The 23,279-nt window shown below is 41.5% G+C and overlaps 1 protein-coding gene across 1 annotated transcript in view; it reads right to left on the reverse strand.

Annotated features, from left to right (window-relative positions):
- The window catches only part of ADAMTS5 (ADAM metallopeptidase with thrombospondin type 1 motif 5), a 46,237-nt gene extending 30,908 nt beyond the window's left edge, over positions 1-15,329 (reverse strand). Inside the window, exons 1-2 of the mRNA XM_042855747.2 lie at positions 14,142-15,329; positions 2,330-2,462 (exon numbers count right to left, since the gene is read on the reverse strand). Of these exons, the coding sequence (XP_042711681.2) occupies positions 2,330-2,462; positions 14,142-15,182 (1,174 nt within the window). The 5' untranslated portion in view covers positions 15,183-15,329. The remainder of the gene's footprint in view (positions 1-2,329; positions 2,463-14,141) is intronic.
- Between the last annotated feature and the right edge of the window lie 7,950 nt (positions 15,330-23,279).

The following is a 23,279-nucleotide window of genomic DNA, read 5'->3' on the forward strand; positions in this document are numbered from 1 at the left end:
AAAAAAAGAGAACTGTAAGACTCCAGTATGGTAGGAAGGAATTCGGCCTCCAGCTTAGACACATCAGGGTTTTTCCCAAAGAGTTTAACTACAAGGTAGTCCCACCACACTTTTATTTTTCTTGACCTTTACTGTCATCTAAGTACCAGACTAAGCAATGTTAGTGTGTTTTTCCCCAGCGTCTTCCACTTTGGGTCTCTCACACACACACACACACACACACTTCCCAGCATCTCACGCTTTGGGTAACAAACACACACACACACACACACACACACACACACACAAAGACCATTCTGTGACTGAATACCCTCTCTTTCTGAAAATCTTATGGTGAGGAAAACCTAGCTATTAAACAACTTAGAACTAGAGTTTTTGTGTGCAGTAAGGTACTTATTTATCCACTAGTTTCAATCCATGCCTTTTTTATATTTAAAATTATAGCTTTTACAGGTCCACGGTAAACCTCTAGGTAAGAAAGTGGTGGGTTTTTTTTTTTTTTTAAGAAAAATCTGCTTCCAAATTACTAAAAATAATTCAAGCATGTTTATATTTTCTTCTCATTGAGTTTAAAGGTATCATATTACTCATTCATCTTTTTATTCATCTCCTCTCTTCTCTTTAATGTATAAGATATTTAAAAATATTATATGAATTTATTGCTGGTGAAAAGTATCCACAGAACAGATCTAGTATGAATGGCAGCAGTGCAAGCCTTCACATCATTCTCTGCCAGTGTGCATTAACCTTTAGCTGGAGGTGTCAACTCTAGAAGTCAGAGGATAATTCAGTCTATATGCTCTTTAATTCCTTGGCCATTCTGCTACGGGTGTCAAGGAGGGACTCAGTCAGCTCCAGTTTTGAAGGTGGGTTTTGTGATGTGGACTCTTCTTGCTGGGAAATGAACTAAGCAAACGCATTTCCTATAGGGTCAATGAATAACTATCATATAGTGTCACCTATCTACCAATGCTTTGAATTCATGACTTAGAACGGCTTTATCTCCTATTATGATTCCAGCCCTCCTGTTTAAGAACTTTCAGGATCAGGATCCACTCTGACATCATTTTATAGGTTTTCCTACAGGAAATGATTTAGCTCAAGCCATCTGTAGTTTCATTCGACTGTGTCATTGCAAGAGTGCCGGGTTAATTTTTCTTTATTATTTGAGGGTGTCTGGTAGAGGGACTAGAGCCACGAACATGAAAACCATGAGTAAAGCCCAAGTGACTTCTGATTGCCATTCTAGGGATATTAGACACAGGACTCTTTTCCCCTACCTGCTAGCTATTTGAAAATTGAACTAGTGCAATGATACTCCCAAAACAAACCTTACTTTGGTTTGGCATGAGGTACAAGGCAATTCAGAAGTTGGCACTGCCTGAAAGTCTCTTGCCTTGTTATTTCCTTCCAAGAATGTTAAAAAAATTATGTTTTCCATTTCCATTACGGTTCATGCTGCAGAGCTAATAGTTTTTATACAAACAAATCTCCAGCAATCATGATAGTGTGAATGATTGAGGAAAGTGAAGATCTGAAACATAGTGTGGGATCTACCGGTAAATTAAAACTGATGAAGGTGTGAGCAATCTGTCTCGAGGAATATATGATACCAGATGTAATTTACAGGTATGCAACCCCTCCTCCATCATTAATGCAGTCTTAAATGTCACCTTCTGAAGGCCATGGAGTGGATTTTTAGTGTAAATTATTGCCTGCTGAGGATCAGCTGACACATGGTTGAGTGATTTTTGAGACTAAGTCTCTGGCACCTAAATACTATTTTCAGCTATTTCAGAACTGATTTTAATATTGCATTTCACCATAAAATTGGAATGTTAATAGGGTGAAAATAATATCGGCATTTGCCCATTCCATGAAAGCTGATTTCAGCCCACTCAGCAGACAATAAAATACATACTGAGTGAATGTTCATAATGATTGCTCCTAAAAGGTCCAGTAAGTGATTCTGCAATGTAAGTTATTTCCCACAGTATGTATGCTAGATGCATATAAACCATAATAGACCGGGCCCATACTTTCTCATAAGGGACATGTACTGACATTTTTGGACAGTAGCAGTCCTTGAATTTTCACTTCAACTACTGATTTAAAATGACATTGTCAGAAAGGAAACACCTACTGTGTGCCTTCACTTGTCTTCTGATCTCTTATTAGTTAACCCCAAAGTGCATATGTATACAGCTTTAATCCCCAAGTGTACATCTGAACCAGGGGAAATCTGGAATTAATTGTGAAGTATTTTGGTTACTAATGCAGCTGTTACAAGTGTTTGATTTGGCAAGGGAACAGAAAAGGCACTGCATACCAATTTCGTGAGCCACTGTAAAAGCTGCATGGAGGCCGTCATCTTCAATCACTGCACAGCTGCGCTCAGGAGAGCATATGGTCCCAACGTCTGCCATTCCCAGAGTATCACATGAATGATGCCCACATAAATCCTGCCAAGAAAGGGGGAAAAAATCATTAAAATAAAATTTTAAACCCACAAATAACAACAAGTAGAGTCACTGGCCCTTTGCAAACAGCAGGACCCGGATACTACTACTACTACTTTGGACAGTCATCTAAGGATCTCAGTGCAGTTTAAAAGCATGATGGCCCAATCCCACCCCCATGAAAGTCAATGGGAGACTTTTCATTGACTTTGAGGGGAGTTGGATAAGACTTGTAATTAATTACTATGGTGCCTAGAGGCTCCCACTGACATCAGGGTCACATTGTGCTAGGCGCTATACATACGTATAGTAAGAGACAGTCCCTGCACAGAAGATCTTATAATCTTAATAGATAAAGATGGTGCGGGAGACGTATAAATCTCATTCTACAGCTGTGGAACAGAGACAATGAGGTCACGCAGAAAGTCAGTGGCCAAACTAGGAATTGAACCAGAGGTGGGCAAACTACGGGACCCTTCTGCCCGGCCCCTGAGCTCCTGGCCCGGGAGGCTCACCCGCAGCCCCTCCTCTGCTGTTCCCCCTCCCCTGCAGCCTCAGCTCACTGCGCCGCTGGCGCAATGCTCTGGGCGGCAGAGCTGCGAGTTCTCGCTGGGCAGCATAGCTGCAGAGCTGTGATCTAACCCGGTGGCATGACTGGCTCCAGCTGGGCAGCATGGCGGCCTGTCCTGGTGCTCTGGGCGCGTGGCTGTAGCGCCGCCAGCCACCGGTGCTCCAGGCAATGTGGTAAGGGGGCAGGGAGCGGGGGTTGGATAGAGGGCAGAGGAATTTGGGGTGGTGGTCAGGGGGCGGAGGTGTGGATAGGGGTTGGGTGCTCAGAGGACAGGAAACAGGGGGGTTGAATGGGGGCAGGAGTCCTGAGGGGGCAGTCAGGAAAGAGAGGGGGGGTTGATGGGGCGGCAGGGGGCAGTCATGGCAGGGGCTCCGGGTGTGGTCAAGGGACAGGGAGAAGGGGTGGTTGGATGGGGGCAGGGGTCCCGGGGGAGCAGTCAGGAATGAGAAGCGGGGTTCGATGAGATGGCGGGGGGCAATCAAGGACGGGGGTCCGGGGACCATCAGGGGACAGGGAAGGGTGGATGAGACAGGGTCCTGGGGGCCGTCAGGGGACAGGGAACGGGGGGGGGGGCGTTGGATGGGGCAGAAGTCCTGGGGGGCCGTCAGGGGGCGAGAAGCAGGGGGGGTCGGATAGGGGGCGGGGGCTGGGCCATGCCTGGCTGTTTGGGGAGGCACATCCTCCCCTAACCGGCCTGCCATACAATTTCGGAAACCCGATGTGGCCCTCAGGCCAAAAAGTTTGCCCACCCCGAATTGAACCAAGACCTCCGGAGTCCCAGTCCAGTGCCTTAGCCCTAAGACCATCATTCCTTTCTAAAGAGGTCATTTTTTACCTATACTTAAGAAAATGAGATGGTCCAATATCTCCTATGCAATATTAAGCCTCAGAATAAAACATAGGAGATAGGTACAGCATGTATTATTAATCACCATTTTATAGATGAGGTAACTGAATTGTACGTGATTTTTTTCCAAGATCACTTAGAGAGAGCTGGGTATGAAAACAGATGTCTTGACTCGCAGTCTCCTGTTGTAACCACAAAACTATGCTATGCCTTAATGGCATAATTATAATTAATAATATTTATATTTTTCATCAGTAGATCACAGGCTTTAATGTATTTATTCTTACAACATCCCTGTCAGGAAAGGCAGTGCTATTATCTCCATTTTATGGATGGGGAGCTGAGGCACTGAGAAACTCAATGACTTGCCCAAGGTCACACAGGAAGTCTGTGGCAGAGGAGGGAATTGAATCCAGGTGAGTGCCCTGACCACTGAACCTTTCTTTCTGTCCTTTAGAGTGTCTAAAAACTATACAGTGTGGTTGTAGCCATGTTGGTCCCAGGCTATTAGAGAGACAAGGTGGGTGAGGTCAAATCATTATTGGACCAACTTCAGTTGGTGAAAGAGACAAGCTTTCAAGCTACACAGAGCTCTCTCACCAACAAAATTAACAACCAATATTAATTTTCCCAATGCTTCTGCTTTCAGATGGTAGCATTAATGTTACATTGAGTGGCCATGCATATATTTGGCCTGATGTAAAGGTCAACAGAAAGACTCTCATTGAAATGTCAATGGACTTTGGATCAGGCCCTTATGTATTTTACATATACATAGTATGGACTGCTAAATCTGTCAGAAAGTTTAGCATACTGTAATGTGTAAAATGCAATTAACAGACCCTGTGCAACAGAGGTGGTCAGATGGCTTAAAGGGAAAATACCAAAATATGCCTATTCCACAGCCGATCTACCACTTAAGAATGGTTGGATGAAAGTGCCATTTGAAGACACAACTATATTTTAAAATGCATCTGTCAAAGAAATCTCTCTGCTTGGTACCTTTTTTCTCTAAAATCATTCAGATTCTCTTCCTTCCTTCAAATCTCCATTTAAAATGGACCGCTTCTATCAAGCCACTGACAATTACAAAAGCTGTGAGCAGGCCAGGCATAAAGGTGTTTAATGGAGTTTGCGCAGTCTAAGCTATAGCTTAGATGTGGAGAGAGGCAGAGGAAGGTGCACTTGTATCTGGCTACTCCTGCTTTTAAACACAGTTTTTGTACCAGTACATCTATTTTGTTAAGGGGTGTGATTTTTTACCACGATAGTAATATCGGCAAAACCCATAATGTGGATGCTGTGATACTGGTATAAAGGTGCCTTATACCACATAACTGCTACCACATTAGGGGCATTGTACTGCTTTAACTATACCAGCATAGTTAAAGAGGTATAACCTTTGTGTGTAGAACAGCCCTTAGATTCACTTCTGAATTTTCCTCTGTAAGCTGGTAGATTCATGACAGAGATGTTAACTACAATACTTCACTAAATGAATTCTGCCAGAACATACATATTACTCTTAAATTTCCAAGGTGGTGCATGGGGATTTTACCCTGCCACTTCTATTAATGTCAAGACTGCTACATATACAGAAGTTGGTCCAATAAAAGATATTACCTCACCAACCTTTTGTCTCACATATATACATGTGGCTTTCAACACGCCAGGGCATCTGTATTCAGCAATGCTTTGTTAATATGGTCATGTTGCTGACATCACATCAGACTGCATGCTGTGTGTCACCATACAACAGACAGGTTTTCAGAAATTTTGCAACACTGCCCAAAAAGTGTATTCTCATCTCCAGTAGTTGCCCAAAGTGCTGTACATGCCAAAGTCAAACCTATACCCAAACAGCCCACCAACAAATGTTACTACCGTGCTTGTCTTCATAACATTTGAATGTAGCCAAAATAGAACAGGCTTGAAAGATGTCCCCTATAATTTCTTTAACCCTTTTTCCTGTTTTTACAGAACTTCACATAAGGCGATTTGAGTCCCCAATGAGCTGCATTATTTAGTGGTCATAACCGGAAAATCCCAAGGGAGGAGATCAATTACACCGAAAATGCCATAGCTTTCTAGCCATGGTGTTCCTAAGATATCATGCTATTAGGAAGGGGTGTATGTTCCCTCTTAGGGAGGGAATGAAGCATGTGATCATAAACCCCTATAGGGGAAAAAGAAGAAGGGATGAAGGGAACAACAGAAATTGTGGATGTAGAGAGCACACCCATGGATCCAGTATTTGGTGGTGGAAAAAACTTTGGTCATTTGGGTCATCTAAGCCTCCATTCCTGTGATGCAGTAGGTGCCAGGCAATATGGAAGAAGGGTGGATGTACGTTGCAGGCTCAGTCAGTGAATTTTGGGAGAGAGTTGGGCATGAGAGGAGAGGTTGGGGGTAGTGGTGGAAGGAGGACCTGTGGTGTGGGGATTGGAATTGCTGTCTGGTGTTAGCTTCTTGGTGTAGAGTGATTATTGGAAGAGTGTGGCTGTGGGTTGCTCTTTTACAATGGCTGTAACTAGAGTCAAACTTGCGTTGGCTTGGTTTTGGAGATTCAGATTTACATACTGCCAGCGGTGGTTTATCCTGTTTTTCAATCTTGGGTAACTATGCATAGATGCATCTTTTTTACTTAAGTTAATGCTATCATTATCAACATTAACTTAGGCAGACTTTTAGACATGCATTTCCATGCCGTTCTCAGCTCATGATCTCAACTACGTTTCCTTTCCCTGGCCTCTCCATGGCTGCTCAGACTTGACCTATGTAACTCATTTTACTGTGGTTCTGTATAATGTACACCATGTATTTTTTAATCCTACTAAGTGATAATTCTGAGACAACTGTTCTGCAATTACATTGCTTTCATACTCTTTACCTCACCTCGCTACCCATTCCCTAGTTGCCTGGTCTTTTTCAATAGCAAAGACTTGGACTATATTATTAAGAACCTAGCCTGTTTATACTTATGCGGATTGAAGCTTGTAGGACAAATTTTGTCCTGATGTATACACCTCAGTGGTCCCATTGACTATTGATGGTTAGTTGTAAGTATCAATAACATTCTTAGCTTCCCTGGGAAGTGTCAGATGCAACCTCAGATGCTCCTAAAGTTGCTCCTAAAGTAAGGTTGCTGGGAGTATATTGGAGGTTTTTATTGCACCTGAAGAGTATTCTTGCTTAAAATCAGACCCTGATGTAATGATGTAACCTAATAAATCTGCAGGCTTGCTCAATTTTTCAAACTGCTTCAAAAGCACTAAGCAAGCATGGGCCCATATAATACTTTTAGTTAGTTTTCAAGCATTATTTCCACATAATGTGTGGTGTTCATTTAAAGAGTTAGATACCCATTCATATCTGTCTAATTTCATCTGACCTTTAGCTCACTTAATTATCTCCAAATAATGGTGGAAACTTTCAAGAATAAACATTTATTGCAGTTTCTAAAGAAAGAATTCAGCCTGCCCTTTGATCTAGATTGCAGTAGTTTCAAAATGATGCATCAATAGGAAATGCATTCGCTGTACTGGAGACAATAGATGGTAATCCCTAAAGGTTTGGCAAAGAAATGATTTAGGAACAATGAGTTGTGCATCGTAAGATCAGTAGTTAATTGGACAGCTCATTAAAGGCCAAATGTTCTCGGCATTCTTGAAGTTCATCAAGAAAGTCTGATCTTTTGCCACCTACATGTGGCATCGTTGTGAATGAAGACAAGTGTGAAGTGTCCCTACTGAGACTAGTAACTAATTTCACTTGAAAATCTTTAATTCCAGTTGTACATCTGAGAACTGGAATTAAACTTATCTGTAACAGATGCAAATTTTGAACCCTGACATTAAATAGTCTCTTAAGCTCTAGCTAGATATACTTTGAGCAAGAAGTTTAACATTTCCCCACACTTCTTCCATTCATAAACCTTGCTCTTCAGTTTTAGCAAACACACTTAATTCTTCATAGTGTAACATCTTTTGCATGTTAGAACTGTAAAAACTATTTGAAAGAGGTTTCTGGACATGCCAGAAAAAAAGTGCCTTGGGCTACCAAATTGGTAATCTGGCAGACAATTAGAAGTCTGTGCATAACTGTGTTAGGCCTAGCTTTTTTTTGGGAGGAAGTCAACACAAATATTGGGAAATATTGCAACGGTTTTCTCACATCTACTTACACACACAAAATTACCACATATTATTTTCCCCAATGACATTTCCTACACAAAACATATTATATTTATATAAGGTCAATGGAACCGCTCTGCAAGTAAGAGTGACAGCAAATGTTGTAATTGCTTAGTGTAATAAGGATCAGTTACACTGGACATTAAACATCAAAAACCTATGTAGCTATACCGCTGGCAATTGGCACAATGACAGAGTGACCTCTGGCTTACTAACAAAGGATAGTAATTTGGATGAGATGGTGAAAAAAAAAGAAGAGAGCCAAAGAAAGCATGTTCTCCACTCAATGAAATTATCATCCATTGAGCTGAAATAATCCAATGCTTGCTGTTAAATTTTAACAGCACTGTCAGCTTGATAGTTAAATGAAATCACATAAGCAGGACCCATATAATTGCTATGTGGAAAAGGGCAGGACTGTGGCCTCTGGCTCTAATGTGAACTTTTTTGTTAGAGCCAGGCATGACGGTACTATCATTGACTATGCTGACCAGTACTTATGAAAGACTTTTTCATGTTCTGGTTGCCTGTATTTGTTGTGAGAAGTATCTATTTTAGTTTTCACTTGATTCAAGGTGGAATGAAAGGAAAGAAAGAGAATGGGATTTTGTCCAGATGTTTTCAGTAGTTCTCCTCTGGAAGCTTGCATTCAAGTTTAGCTTAGGTCATGAATGATATAGATTGGGGGAATTTTACACAGGCCCAGATTAAATAATTTTGGGACCCTGTGCATTATGGAAATTGCCCCACCCTTAAACTACACAGAGCATGTGATATAGAAGACAATTGTCGCCCTAGCCAAAACTTCACTGTGCTGCTCCCCACCTATAAACTCTTAACAATACACTCTTAACAATGCTATCCCCTTGAAGAGAGGGTCTTAACTGGGGGTGGGGGAGGGGTCAAATTTTCGGGGCAGGAGGGGGCATGCAGCAAAACCTCTGTTTGGTTTGGTGGTTGTGGGAGAAGTGGAGGGCCAAAGCGCCAGTTCACAGCGCCATTCACACAGATTTGCCCCATCATGGCTGGCCAAATCTGAGCGAGTGGTGTTGTGACTTGGAGCAGAGGCTCACAGAATCAATCAGGTTTTGCAGGGAGGGATGTTTGGTGGTCGGGGCTGTAAGATGGTTGGCCCATCCACCAATTTGGGAAAAAAACAATCAGCCACACCTAACTCTGTTTTAGCTTTCAGCACAGGTTCTTTTATTCCTCTGCCCCACAAAGGCAAAAAATAGTGATAAGAAACGAAAGTGATAGTCCTGAACTGGACTGGTACTGCAGGGTCCTCTACTACCCAAGGACATCAAGGCCCTCCCTTAGCCTCGGGGGGACCACAGGGCTTTCCTGCCCTGTTGCAGCCTTCCACTGCTGCTCAGGAAAGTGTTTGTCTCTCATGTCCCCTCCACTCACAGATCTGGGTCCTTATATCTGCCAACTGGGAATCAGAGCCAGTCATTAAAGCTGCTGCTTGGCTGTATGAGCTGGTTACCAACACCTGCCTGATGGATTCTCCTTAGGCCAGGGCTTGCTGCTCCCTGACTCTGCAAGACCTTAAAGGGGCAGACAGTGCTGTGCACGTTCACACTCGTTAATCTGGCCTGATTTTATTGGGTACTTGCTGAGAAGACATAACCCAAGAAAACAATGGTGTTGGTTCAAGTACAGTTTGGAAACTACATCACTCATGTGTTTGTGTTGTGACAAATAGTGTCAATAAGCTGTGTCAATACAGCAAATAAATAGTTTCCAGAGTCTAAGCATTAGACATAAACAAAAGAGATTTAAGCAAAACAGACTAAATTCATCCTTGGTGTAACTCCACTAAAGTCCATGAATTTACACAAAGGGTGAATTTGGCCCAGAAATTTAGAACCATAGTTAGAGACCCAGTCACAAAATAAACAAAGACAATAACAGATCTATGGAGAATGTATTTATCTGCCCTAATGAAAAGTCCTACAGAATTTAATGGAAAATTATCAACTTTATATTAGATTTTTTTAACCATTCTACAGAATTCAAATACCCTACAGGGCCTGGTTCTCTCATAGTGAGCAGTAGTGGCAGAACTAGGCCTACAGAAAGAATATTTTTCTTTATTAAATTGTGTAGGCTTTGAAATAATCTCTGTAGAACCCTATCACATTTCTACAGAACCTAGTGATTTAAAAATTTCACCTCTATTAAATTCTATAACACTTTTCTGTAACATTGATAACAGAGGAGCAAATCATTGAATTTGTCATACAAGAGTTAGGATTAATTGAAACTAATGGGTCTGATTTTGTAATCCTTACTCAGGAGAAGCACTTGTTGATATCAATGCATACTATGGATCCAGGTTCCCACTAGGTGTCTAAATACCTTTCAAAGCCTGGCCATTTGTCTATATTAGCTAGAGTTAAACCCGGATCCCTTGCAAATTATATGTTGACCTCCTGTGTTACGCAGCATGGCTCATTTTGAAGCACTTATCAAATGAAATACAGATAACAGATCACCTATCATTGAGCCATAAAGGTCAATTGCTTTTTCTAAATCAGGACTCAGTAGTTCTGCTTAAAAACAGATTGCATAGGCACTACCTGTAGTTTAAATACTAACAACATAATTACTGGTAGTAATTCTACACTGAGGGAAAGCCCGCGGTGCATTCAGTACTATGAACATTTATGTGTTGATTTGTCTTTAAAAAAAAAGTGAAAGGAAAACAAGAACAAGGGAAAGGACCTTGAAAGCACGTTCACATTCAAGCAAGATCAGTGTGTCTTTAAAATATTTTGCTGTGTGTAATATGAGTTCTGGTACGAGAGTCCTTCCAGAATCAAGGTAAGTGTTATGCTGGAGAGCTATATGGTAATATGCTTGCTTAATGTACACACTGATGATGCATAATGAGTTACTTAAAGTTTGTGAAATGTGTTAGTTTGATAAATGAATTGCCAATATTATTCTGTTGACACACAGACGCAAAGTTCAAGGTGGCCTTGGCTAATAAACAGATGGAAAATGTATCTCACACATTTGCTCCAGGCCTGAAAAACAAGCCATTTAGAAGAAGACATCTGGATGTACAAAACTTAGCACAGCAGCATTCAGAGCCCATGAAAACATGGAGCCATAGCTTGGCATCTAGTTGCTAAGCAACCTACTTCATACATTCAAAACACAGTTGTAGAAGTTGGAGCCTCATGCCAACTGCTGCTTCTTCTCATTGAAAAATAAAACTCTGAGTGTGGGGGGAATCTTTCTTTGAGGTTAAAAAAACCTATTTTCTAGGAGCTGTATCTCGTCTGCTTGTTGATCCTTTAACCCTTTTTCATGTTTACATTCTGAGGTCTAACTGAGATTCATTTTGAACCTTCCAACACCATGAAATGAAAGCGGTATGGATCTCAGCACATTCCCTTCAAAACCAATCCAGGAATGCACATAGTAAGAAAATACCTGTGTTTTTTTTCTCATTAAGCCAAATAAACTTTTGATGCAACCTCCATGAGTTTAAAATACAGGGCCAGCTCCTCAGCTGATGTAAATCAGTGAAGCAATTCATTAAGTTGAATTGAGCTATGCTGATTTACGTCAACTGAGAATATGTCAAATAATTAATTGTGTCAAAAACCATATACTACCAAGCAAACCGCAGCCAGTGATTTTTCTTGGAACATATATCTGCTTGTTTGGTAACAGTGCAAACTATTTTTCCATATGAAGGCTAATGTGTCATATGAATGTTATTACTATAATCACTAAGATCAATCAGACAGCAGAAATTGTGATATTTTGCTCTTTGCTGTGAAATTTTCATCTAAAATAAATGTTTAGGATCAGATTCTACCACCCTTCGTCCCTTTGAAGCCTAACTCACAGAGTAAGATATTATGCAATGCAGTCCAGTCGTTAGTGATCATCTCAAAGTTTAGGGCCACAATCTGCCATCCTTATTTGCGTGAAGCACGATTAGTCCCATTGAAATCGACAGGAATACTTACAGAGAAAAGTAAGAGTGACAGAATTTGGCCCAGAATCGCTATTCAATATTGATGTCTAGTCACAAACAAGAGCAGTCTGATACAATCAAGCTAGCTTCCTCTCCTTCAGATTGTAATTAGCAAGGTGACTGTTTTAAAATGAGATCTGATATAGCTTTTAACAAACAGAATGGATGGGTTTGAACTGCCACTAGAAAGCGCCTGCTGTACAAGTTTGGGATGACAGAGACGGCGCCTAATATTTCAAGTATTTACGGCTATAAAAGTAAGCTAGGCTTTTTTCTTCCCCTTTCCTCGAGTACCTCCTTCCAGAAACCATCCAAAGAATCCTTTTTGGCAGCCTCCTGTGATGTAGCAAAGCAAGAGAATTCAAACTAACAGAAAGTCCCGCAGTTTTTTATTATTTTCTTACTGAGGAAAGAAAAAATATAATTGAAAGAGATATTTTTACAGTAGATCATTGCATAAACTATGCCACATGTCCACAGGAGCAGTGCCCCTTAACTATGTATGGCAATGCAATTACGGAACTGAGGCAGAATTTTGCATGGATGAGAATTGCGGTATTGGGCCTTTAATTGATTAGGAGACCAATTTTTTACTATATGGATAGCAAGGTACTACATGCTCCTCCACAAACTGAGTTGCACTGAGTTAGTGTGGCTTTGTTTATGTGTCTTATATTTAAGTCCTAGTCTTGTACCACAAGTTCTGTATTCCTCTAGGCCTAGTGCCATTTTTCTGTCATGCTGGGAATACCATGTTAAATTACAGCAGCTAAGCAGGGAAGTCATGTGCTCCTTAAGTTGTTATTTACCAATTCATTCTGTTTTCCTAATCTCAATGGGTCAAATTCATTCTTGGGTTAATTTGATCCAATGGGTGTTGTCAGTTCTTTACTGTGACTATACACAAATGAAGAAAGATGCACTACTGTTAACAAGGATATGTGAAACAGACTATGACAGCAATGTAATATCTCAAGTGGAGATGAATTTGCTGATCTAGGTCTAGTCCAGGGGTAGGTAACCTATGGCATGTGTGCCGAAGGCGGCACGCGAGCTGATTTTCAGTGGCACTCACACTGCCCGGGTCCTGGCCACCGGGTCCGGGGGGCTCTGCATTTTAATTTAATTTTAAATGAAGTTTCTTAAACATTTTAAAAACCTTATTTGCTTTACATACAACAATAATTTAGCTATATATTATAGACTTATAGAAAGAGACCTTCTAAAAACATTAAAATGTATTACTGGCACGTGAAACCTTAAATCAGAGTGAATAAATGAAGACTCGGCACACCACTTCTGAAAGGTGGTCTAGTCTCTAGTAGCCACGAGTCCCAGTCATACAAATTAACACCAGCCCTAAACACCTGCAGTCTCTATTCAAGAGTGGCTCAACTCTGGAATAAACATGGGGTGCTGCAGGCCAGGGAGGCAGTGCATCGGCAGATGCGCCAGAGAAACTTGCAAAGCACCTGCACTCATTACACCTCGGTTTAGATAGCACCACTCATAAGGTGTGGAAGGGTTATTTTTTTAAAAATCATAATGATTCTGTTGTGCTGTTGTCGGGGACTTTTTAACCCAGTCCATTTTCCTTGAACCTAACACTGTCAACTAAGCAACTGGTTAGGAAATGACAGTAGGATCCCACACAACCCTGGGTTTGCAATCAGCCTCGTTGCTGTCCAGAGTAGTGACCTACATACCAGCAGAAGTCAGGGTCAGATACCAACCCTGCAGACTGGAGGACTGCAAAGGGGCTGTCAAAGAAAGGGAAACAACGGAGGAGGAAGGAAAATCAGGCCAGACAAGAAAGGAGGGTAATTAACCACTGAAACAATTGACCAAGCACCATGGTGGCTTCTCCATCACAGACAATTTTGGAATCAAGATTGGGTGTTTTTCTAAAAGCTATGCTCTAGGAATTATTGTGGGGACATTCTCTAGCCTGTGCTATACAGGAGGTCAGACTAGGTGATAGCCATGGTCCCGTCTGGCCTGTTTGCTGTTGCACATTGTGCTGAGCCCTGGTGGGGCTGGGCTGCGGGTGTCAGGGCCTCAGGCGACCTACCTCCCGGGTGAAGAGGATAGCAGCATCGTAGTGCTCCTCATGCTCGTCCTCCAGCGGGTTGTGCTGGTGCTGCCACTTGCAGAAGTTCTTCAGCGTGGTGGCTGCGTTCTTGTTGACCTCCAGCCCCTTCTCCTTGTCGCCCAGCACCACCACCTTCACCACGGCCAGCCGGATGGGGTTCTCGATGCTGGCGTGCCCGTAGAGCCGGGAGGCGATGGTGGCCAGGGTCAGCAGGTAGTGCTGCAGGCCCTTGCCGTACTTCTTGGCCATGGAGCCGTCAGCCACCAGCAGCAGCTCCACCTGGCGGGCTCTGGAGATGGAGCGCCTGCTCCTGCGCCCGGCGCCGGGCGGAGCAAAGGGCCCCGGGGCTAGCGCTGCACTGGTGGCCAGCTGGGGCTGGGCGGGGCGCTCCTGGCCCCCCTGCAGCCCGCCTTTGCCTCCCAGCGGCGGGGCCTGGCCGGAGCCGCGCGTCTCGCAGCTGGGGCGCGAAGGCACCGTCTCGAAGCTGAAATGGTCCTTGCGGAAGAGGTGCGGGATCAGGGCGGAGCCGGGCCCATAGACCCGTCGCGGGGCCGCCCCCTTGGCCCGGAGCAAGGGCTTCACCGTGTAGCGGGCGTGTTTGACCGCAAAGTAGCCATCCAGCCCCCCGCAAAGGTTAAATACGGCCAGGGACTGGGGGCTGCCGTCCACCGTGCCCCGGTAATAGCAGTGAGCCCAGCCGCGGGGATGCTGCACAGGGGCTTGCGGACCCACCAGCTCGTCCCTCTCCAGATCCAAGAGGAACCTGCTGCCCCCCGCGTAGAGGAGGTAGCCCACCTTGCCGCCCCCGGAGTAGATCTGGTCAATGTTCTGCACCAGGCCGCTGGTCCGGGACAACTGCTGGGGGCCAGGGTGAGGGGATGCTGATGCTGATGCTGCTCCGGGAGGCGGCTGGGTTTTATCATAAGCAGGTGCTGCTGTTGTTGCTGTTGGAGCTCCGGTCTTGGCAACAGCAAAGTGCAACTCCGCAGCCAGCAGCAGGAAAACAAACTTCAGGACCATATTTGTCTCTCTTAAAAAAAAAAAAAGTCACCCGGTGGAGATCAACAGAGGAGCTTCAGAGGGGAAAAAAAATCCTCCCAAGGTTGAAGCAAGTGTGAGTGGGAGGAAGAAAAAAAATGTCAACAAAGGCAGCTCGCGTTTGAACTTTGCGTTTCTCTGCAGGGAAAAGTCAGGAGCACATGGAATGAGAACACCACAATCCTAAAACAACTGCTGAACAGGCGGCAAACAAGTGAGGCTCACACCCGGCGAGCGGAGAAGTTTGAGCACTTTTCACTCTTCTTCCACTTCTCTCTTGTAGTCACTGCATCATCCTCCTCAACAGAGGCAGGGGGATCCGATGCAGATCGGCACTTTCAGAAGCTAGTGCCTTGCCTTCCTTTGCCCCCTTTTGTTTGAAGAGAGGAGAAGAAGCATACGCCAAAAAAGGCTCGATCGTCTCCGGTGAGATGGTTAAAAAAATGCCCTGGATTTTGTAAAACAACTTCTCCCTTTCTAATGCTGGTTGTTATCCCCAGTCTGTCGATGTGAACAAGAGGAGAAGGGAGAGAAATGTGAAGATGAGAGGAGGTGGAACAATGAATTTATAGCGGAATGCCATCCTGCAATGGCAATTTCAACAATTCGTCACTGCAGGCTGCCTCTTAAAGGGAGAGCTTCAAAACCACCACTCCCACACTTCCTTCTCATTTAATCAGACACAGAGAGAAACTGGGGGGCGGAGGGGGGGGGGGGAGAAAGAGAGAGGGACTGAGGGGGGAGGAGAAAAAGAGAGAGAGAGAGAGAGGGACTGAGACAGGAAGGCAGGAGAGAGAGGAAGGAGCGAGGGGAGGAGAGAGAGACTGGGAGAAAATGTTTGTTTAAGAAAAACACAAGATTTCCTTTGAATCATTTAAAGTCACAGTGTCGCCTGGATCTTTTGATATTTCACAACTGATCGGGGTTGACTAAGCTTTGCTTACCTCATGTCCCGCAAGGTTCCTTCCCTACCTTCTTGTTATGTGTGTATTTTTTTAAGTGGATGAGACAGATTTATGCCTTTTTTAAAATGGTGATAGGAAGTTGTTGGGGCTTTTAGAAGTGATCCTTTGCGCAGAGGGCTGTAAAGCACATGATATCCCACTTGGCTGGGGTTGTGCAACCAGCAAAAAGGATGAGTTGCTCTGTTTAACGGGAAAAAGAATTAGCAAGCCGGTGTTTTACAGTGACTTTCTGCTTCCTGTATTTACTGCAAGGACACAGATCGCTGCAGGAGGTTTTCCATGGCATTTGACTTTAGAGAGTCTGGTGCATGGGGAAGTTGGGGAGATTCATGCCTCTCTTCTCTGGACAGGAGCTGCCACATTTACCCGGTCAGAAGAAAATGCAAAAAATGTCCTCCCTTTGTCTGTATGACTGTGATTCTTCTGCACACACGCCTGTCATTATTTCAAGCAAACTGTTATTTAGTCTGGGTGGGCTGTAATTTCCCTCAATTCCCAAGGAGGAGAGAGGGTGGGGAAGAGTTAACTCTTACTTTAACCTTTGGAATGCTTTCAGATACTTAGATCATCCCCCTAGTTCCACACACACATTAACCCCTCTACCCTCCGCCCTAGTCCTTGTGCTCCAGCAGAGACACCACAAAGGGAGGATATCTGAATTAATTGACAATTTACTTTTTCATCTGACCACAACATGTAAAGCCATGCATACCCAGCCAAGGTGAATTGTCTGATAAACAGTATGACAGTTCCTGAGAAGGGAAGGAAGAATCACTATAAGGCAGCTCTCAGTGAATCATAGAAAACTACAACTGGAAGGGACCTCAAGAGGTCATCTAGTCCACCTCCCTTTGTTGAAGCAGGATTAAGTACACCTTGACCATCCCTCATGGATGTTCATCTAACCTGTTCCACTTGAAGAAAAGGAGGGCACACAGACATAGGAGGGCATTGCTTTTGCTGTTCCCATTCACCTACCTGAGAGAAGGTCAAATCACACACTTTCTTTTGCAGTAACTCAAAGATAAATCATTGCTTAAAGCAAAGGAGTTTAGTGTGATGCATTTTCTGTGTGTCCTTTGAGGTTCTCCAGAAAAGGACAGATTGCATCAGGTGCTTTACAAGGGTTCCAAGAGCCCATGCTACTTAGCTTTCCAGTCTTTTCAGGTTAGTACATCTAGGTGCCATCTCACACAGGTGTTTAACTTTACATACTTCAAATAGTCCATGGTAGTTAATGGAACTACTCACAGGAATTATATTTAAGCACATGTGTAAATTCTTGCAGGATCAGGACCCATATTATCAGGCAATTAAAAGAATGTCAGATTAGGGTTTGAATTCAGCATTCCTGGAAACTCCTTAAACAATAGAATACTTCTTTAAATAACTATCTAGACCACAAGTTAACATTTGTAAACCATTTAGAACACAAATATTGCCATATAAGTGCTAAGTAATATAATTGACATATCCCTAGTCTTAAATTATATCATTCAATGATTATGCCAGGATGAGAGTTCACAAATGAAAGTTTGCAGCTGTTCATTTCTCTATGCAATCCTTCATTTTCCTGGAGATACTAGTACTTGGATTCAATAGTTAATTTCTTGGAAACCTGATGCTACTTATTCCCTGTTGCAGTAATTTGCGACCATCAGAAATTGTTGGCTATGAAAGGTAGGCTACATTATTAGAGCCCTGCATGGATACAAAACTTGTATCCACATCTGATCCGCAAAAATAATCTGTTGATATCCGCATCCGCGGATGCCAAGATCTGTGGATATAAAGCGGATATCCACCGATTTGCAGGGCTTTAGATATAAAATTTGAATCTGCATCCATCCGCAATCTGAAAAAAATGGTCCATGGATATCTGCATCATCGGATGTGGTTATCTGTGGATATAAAGTGGATATCTGTGGATTTGCAGAGCTAGATACATTATGCTTCAGGAATGGCTCATCATTTGAAGTTTCTTGAGCTACTTGCCAGAGCTGGTCAATACTTTCTGAATTTTGTAAATTTATGAAAAGTCAACATTTTCATGGTTTTCCCACCTTTCAATTTGACAGCTGCAGAACTGATAGAAGTGTTTACAATTTTTGACATTAAAAAGGGGAGGGGGGAAGAGAGGAAGATTTTGAGAAAATATTCACAATTTCCTTCCTTCCCTTTTTTGAACACCTGGCATCAGTGATTTTTAGTCATGGGTAGGCCTAGTCACCCTCAATGAAATCTTTTTATATTTACTTTAGTAGGAGCTGGAATAGGCCCTTGGTACATATTTAGCACCAGTCTGAACCCTCAAAGTACCTTCGAGAGATGGGCTAATGACGAGATGGATGATAAAAAAGTTGCTTGAATAACCAATGCAGAACTCTTATTAATAGTGTGAGTTCTCAAAGGAAATACAGAACTGAAGAGACCAATGTAATGTTCTTTCACATTATAATATAATTCCAACTGCCTTATTATAGCCCAGGAAAAAGAGAAAAATGTTAAAATGATTATTCAGATTGGTTTATGTTATTGCTTATCCATTCTGTTGCCCTTGATTGTCCTATAGCTAGAGAAACTCCACCAAATTTTAGCATATATAAGACACCATTTCCCCCAGAAAGGATCTAGATTCTTAAGAAAGACTCAGGCTTATAACATACTATTCCATGGAAACAGTATTGGCAAGCTCTACAATTTACATTTCAGAATTGTAATGATTCAGCACTGTGATAACTGAAAGCTAGTTCAATTATGCCTTCTATTCTCAGAATTTTCAAGTCTCTGTAAATAACTTAAGATAGTTTTCTTTTCCTCTATATTTTGCTTTCTTAGCCCCTTTTACACTCACAGTGTTCCCTTTAAACTAGAGAGCCTGGTAGCACATCTCAAGTTGTGGATAGCACCAATCCTTGTCAAACAGTTCTGACCTGGAAATCACGGGACTGACCTTTCCCAACTGAAAGATACAAGGCCACAAATCCTCAATTAGATCTAAAGCACAACTTAAGTAGTTAAATACTTTAGACCAATTTCAGCACTGGTTTAAACAGACCCAGTCATATTGACTATAGAGCAGCAGGAGCTGCTTATATCAAGGTTGTATCTCACCCTTTGTCTATTGACCAAGAAAAAGCTTAGAATCCTTCTGATGAATTTGTACCAGTAGCATGGGATTTCTGATTAAAGGAGTTTTGCTGCATGGGAGATATTTCACCATGAAGTAACAAATCACAGCATTGAGGTATTTTCTCCTATCATTGAACAACTTAGGCTGCCTATATTTCTTGAGAGGACATTTAGATGTTTAGTTTCAGAGATTCCAAGATCAGAAGGGACCACTGTGACCATCTAGTCTGACCTTCTGTATATCACAGGCCATAGAACTTCTCCAAAAATAATTCCTAGAACATTTCCTTTAGAAAAAACATCCCATCTTGACTGAAAAATTATAAGCGATGGAGAATCCACCACGAGCCTTAGAAAATGTTGATATGATGTTAATCCGTTTAGCTGCTCTTCCCTCAGAAGTCTTTCTATAAAATGTCCGTGTCTTATTTTCTCACTTTTTGGGTTTTCAATCTTATTAACAAAGGTGGGCCTGAATGAAAACCATGGACCTGAGGTATCAAAAAATAATTTATCATTAATCTCTATATATTTGATTGTATTTATATCTCCAGTGGGTCATTTTTAATCTATGACTGGTGGCAAATCTGTTTCTTGTGTTAATCAAGTCTGAGATATTATTCCCATTTGTTTCTCCTCTTCACATATTCATATTAAACTCATAGCCTTAACATTTTCATTTTCCTTTATTGATTTTCAGGCGAACTCCCCATAAGAAAGCCTACAAAGGAGAATAAAAACTGTCATATAAAAATGCTCTAGTGGCCTTTGTAGTTCAATAGCATATTTACAACCATGACTAATACTGGATGCTTCAGGGGGGGAATAAACTCCATACTGCACTTATATGTGCAATATCATCACAAAACATTTTTTCTGATTCCAGTTGATCAGCTTATGCTGTAAAGTATAAAGACAGAGACTTTTTCATTTTTTTCTGGACATTGTTACTATTCTTATTGTCTTTTTTATGTTTTGAATTTATTTTTATTAATTTATGATAACATCATACTTTTACGTAATTCCTTTAATCCAGAAGTGCCTTACAAATGAATTGTAGCCCCACCTGAGTTGGAACAGGGCAATTGTTAAACCTCACACACAGTAATAGTGCTCAGTAGTTTAAAACAGGAAGTGAAAAAAATTATGACCCCTAGTCTTTATAATCAGGGTTGGTCCTGCAAATACTAAAGCCCCTGAATAATTTTATTCATGTGAATAGTCCCACTGTGTAATTCACTGTAGGATCAGACCTGACAATGGATTGTAACTAATATTAGAAAGATATTGCATTGGAAAACTAAGTATCAACTACTGGTGCAGTAGTAATAGGGTGTACAATGAGTCCAATGGAACTACTCACACGCTAATAACTCAACTCACTATGTTACTCCCATGTTTCAGCGTTCTCAGGATTGGGCCCATTCATTTCTTCTTGAAGAGAGATTACTGTGGTGATGGCCTATGACAATTTTTTTTTCATGTCATGAGTTGGTTTCTCTTTGTTTTTTCCTTTGGAACAATTGCTATGACATTTGTTTAATATGTGCTTGATAATAAGTCCTTTACTTTATTTGTGATAATAAGTTTCATATATTAAAATCCATTTGTAGATTGGTCAATAAATACAGAAAGTTTTCATGCTCTTATGGCACCTTCTTTCTTAGACAGCGACATGTCTATTATCTTCTTTCTTAGACAGTGACATGTTTAAATAGTCATTCAGTTCCTCCTCTTTGATTATGGGGAAACACAGTGGGCCTGATTTCCCACTGCCTACCACCTTCTGTAGCAAGTTACACCAGTGCAAACATAGCTATTTTGGCTTAATTTTAAACAATTTATTTTGATCATTTGGAGTAGTTATTCCATATTTTTTTTATAATGTTGGCTTTAACAATAATTAAGAACAAAAACCAGACAAGTCCTTTAGGAAGGGGAAAATTGCAGATAGATTTCCATCTATGGAAATCTCTCCCCAACGCTGTTTGCTGGAATCCCTTGGTTGTAGTCAAGGCTCAATGTAAAGACTTCCTATTCAGCGCAATCTGGCCGCCTCCATTTTAACTACACTTCTTCATTAATTCTTCCTTGTGAATAAAAAATTTTTGACGCTAAGAATAGCTGAGACCCTGTAATTCACTGGATGGAGACTATTTTAATTATTAATTTGTTTATAAAATGTAAAACCGACTGTTTTTAGTGCAAAGAATGTCAACCCAAACCCAGATGTTTCTGCAATGGGCTTTTTAGAAAATTCAAAAATAATATAAGCAGACACACAACATATAGACAGCACTTAGCAAATTTTGCTATCTACCCCCAAGCTTTTATGAGTACCAGGCTTGTACCCTATCAATTACAACATCCTTTTTACCCACAAGATACCTCCATAGTGCCTACCGGTAATTCTAATCCTTTTCTTCTTCTTAATAATTATTAAGATTATTATAATCTACAGGTAATTCTTTGTAGTCTTTGCAATAAAAATCCATCACTGCAGCATATTGATTTGGTCAGAAATTTTAACAATCCAAGCATATAGACCTTAATTTTTAGTCAATTTGTTTTAAACATTTCTTATGAAAATGCATTCAAAACCAAGTAAGCAATTTCCATGGAAAGTGCTCATTATTAAAGGAAATATGTTACAAGATCATTTTGCAAACAGTTCTAAGAGATGTGTTTTTGTTTCTTTTGTATTTTAATAAGGACTAGGTGAGTCGGGGTTTGTAATGGAATATACATCCTTTCACCTATAGGTTGCCAGGCTGGGGTTTACAAAAGCACCTAAGTGACATAGGAGCACAAGTCCCGTTGACTCTCCTTGGAACTATGCTTCTAAGACAATTAGGGGCTTTTGAAAATTCTACCACTAGTTTATATTTAGCCATGCTTGATAGTGACTAAAAATTGTTACCAGTAACCGCTAGTAGTTGTTACCATCTGATACTGAAATGAGTTTGTGGGCATGGTCCAGTCTGTAGTAAATAAGTAAGCCATCACCACAATTAGCACTGAGCTGCGCTCATACTGGCAGTCTCTGCAGACAACCAAGACTGAATACATCTGGAGATTGAACTAACATCTTCTTCTCACCCACCCTGCACCTGGAGAAGTAACATAGAGAAGCTTGCATTCCAGCTGCCTCTGTACTACTTTTTTTTTTAGAAGAAGGACTTCAGTTTCAAAGGCTGCCAGTTCACCATTTTTGTAGGTCCTAACTTATTTGTAATATTATTTTAAATTAAGAGACTGTGGAAGTAGAGACTATATTTGCCTTATAAAGCATTAAGATTGAAATATTAAAGTGGATTAAATATCATCACAGTGAAGAGCTATACACTGGCACTGATTCATGTTATTTCATGAACACCACAATTGTCCAGTTGTTTCTTTCATGGGATTGCAAAGTGATAGTTAACCACCTGCTTTTATTGTAACTTAATTTAGTATTCCAAGATAAACTTATTCAATTACAAGAAGACCAAAACTTTACAGACAGCGTCACAGCTGTGCCTTAGTAAGGAAAGTTAAGTCTTCTTGGTGTGGAATACTATAGCTTTAAGGGGAAATGTTTTACTTTCTCTTTATGGTCAATGACATCTTCCTCAACTACAGCCGTGTGGGAAGCAAAGGAGACGCCTTTGGCTTAGGCCTTATGTTTTTGTAAGTGGTGTGTGTAAGTAACATAGCATGTGTCTAACAGTTTCAGCAGGCTGAAAATTCTATATTTGACATCAGTTTCATTTAGCCCCTAAGGGCTAAGGGAACTGGCCTTGTGGGATATGAGTTTCATGCTGGATTGAGCAAAATTTATATGGTTTTATTGTTGTATTACAGTGACAGAAGGATGCTGTGAATTTGCAACACAAAATAACATTAAAATTAGGAAGCTGAGTTGAGGCCCCGCTGAAAATCAGGTTGTTCAGGGTATCCACTTTTGGGGGAGGAAAAAAAAAGTTGTTAGTGTGACTAACTA

The sequence above is a fragment of the Chrysemys picta genome, chromosome 1 (genome assembly GCF_011386835.1).
Source record: "Chrysemys picta bellii isolate R12L10 chromosome 1, ASM1138683v2, whole genome shotgun sequence".
Lineage (NCBI taxonomy): Eukaryota > Metazoa > Chordata > Testudines > Emydidae > Chrysemys > Chrysemys picta.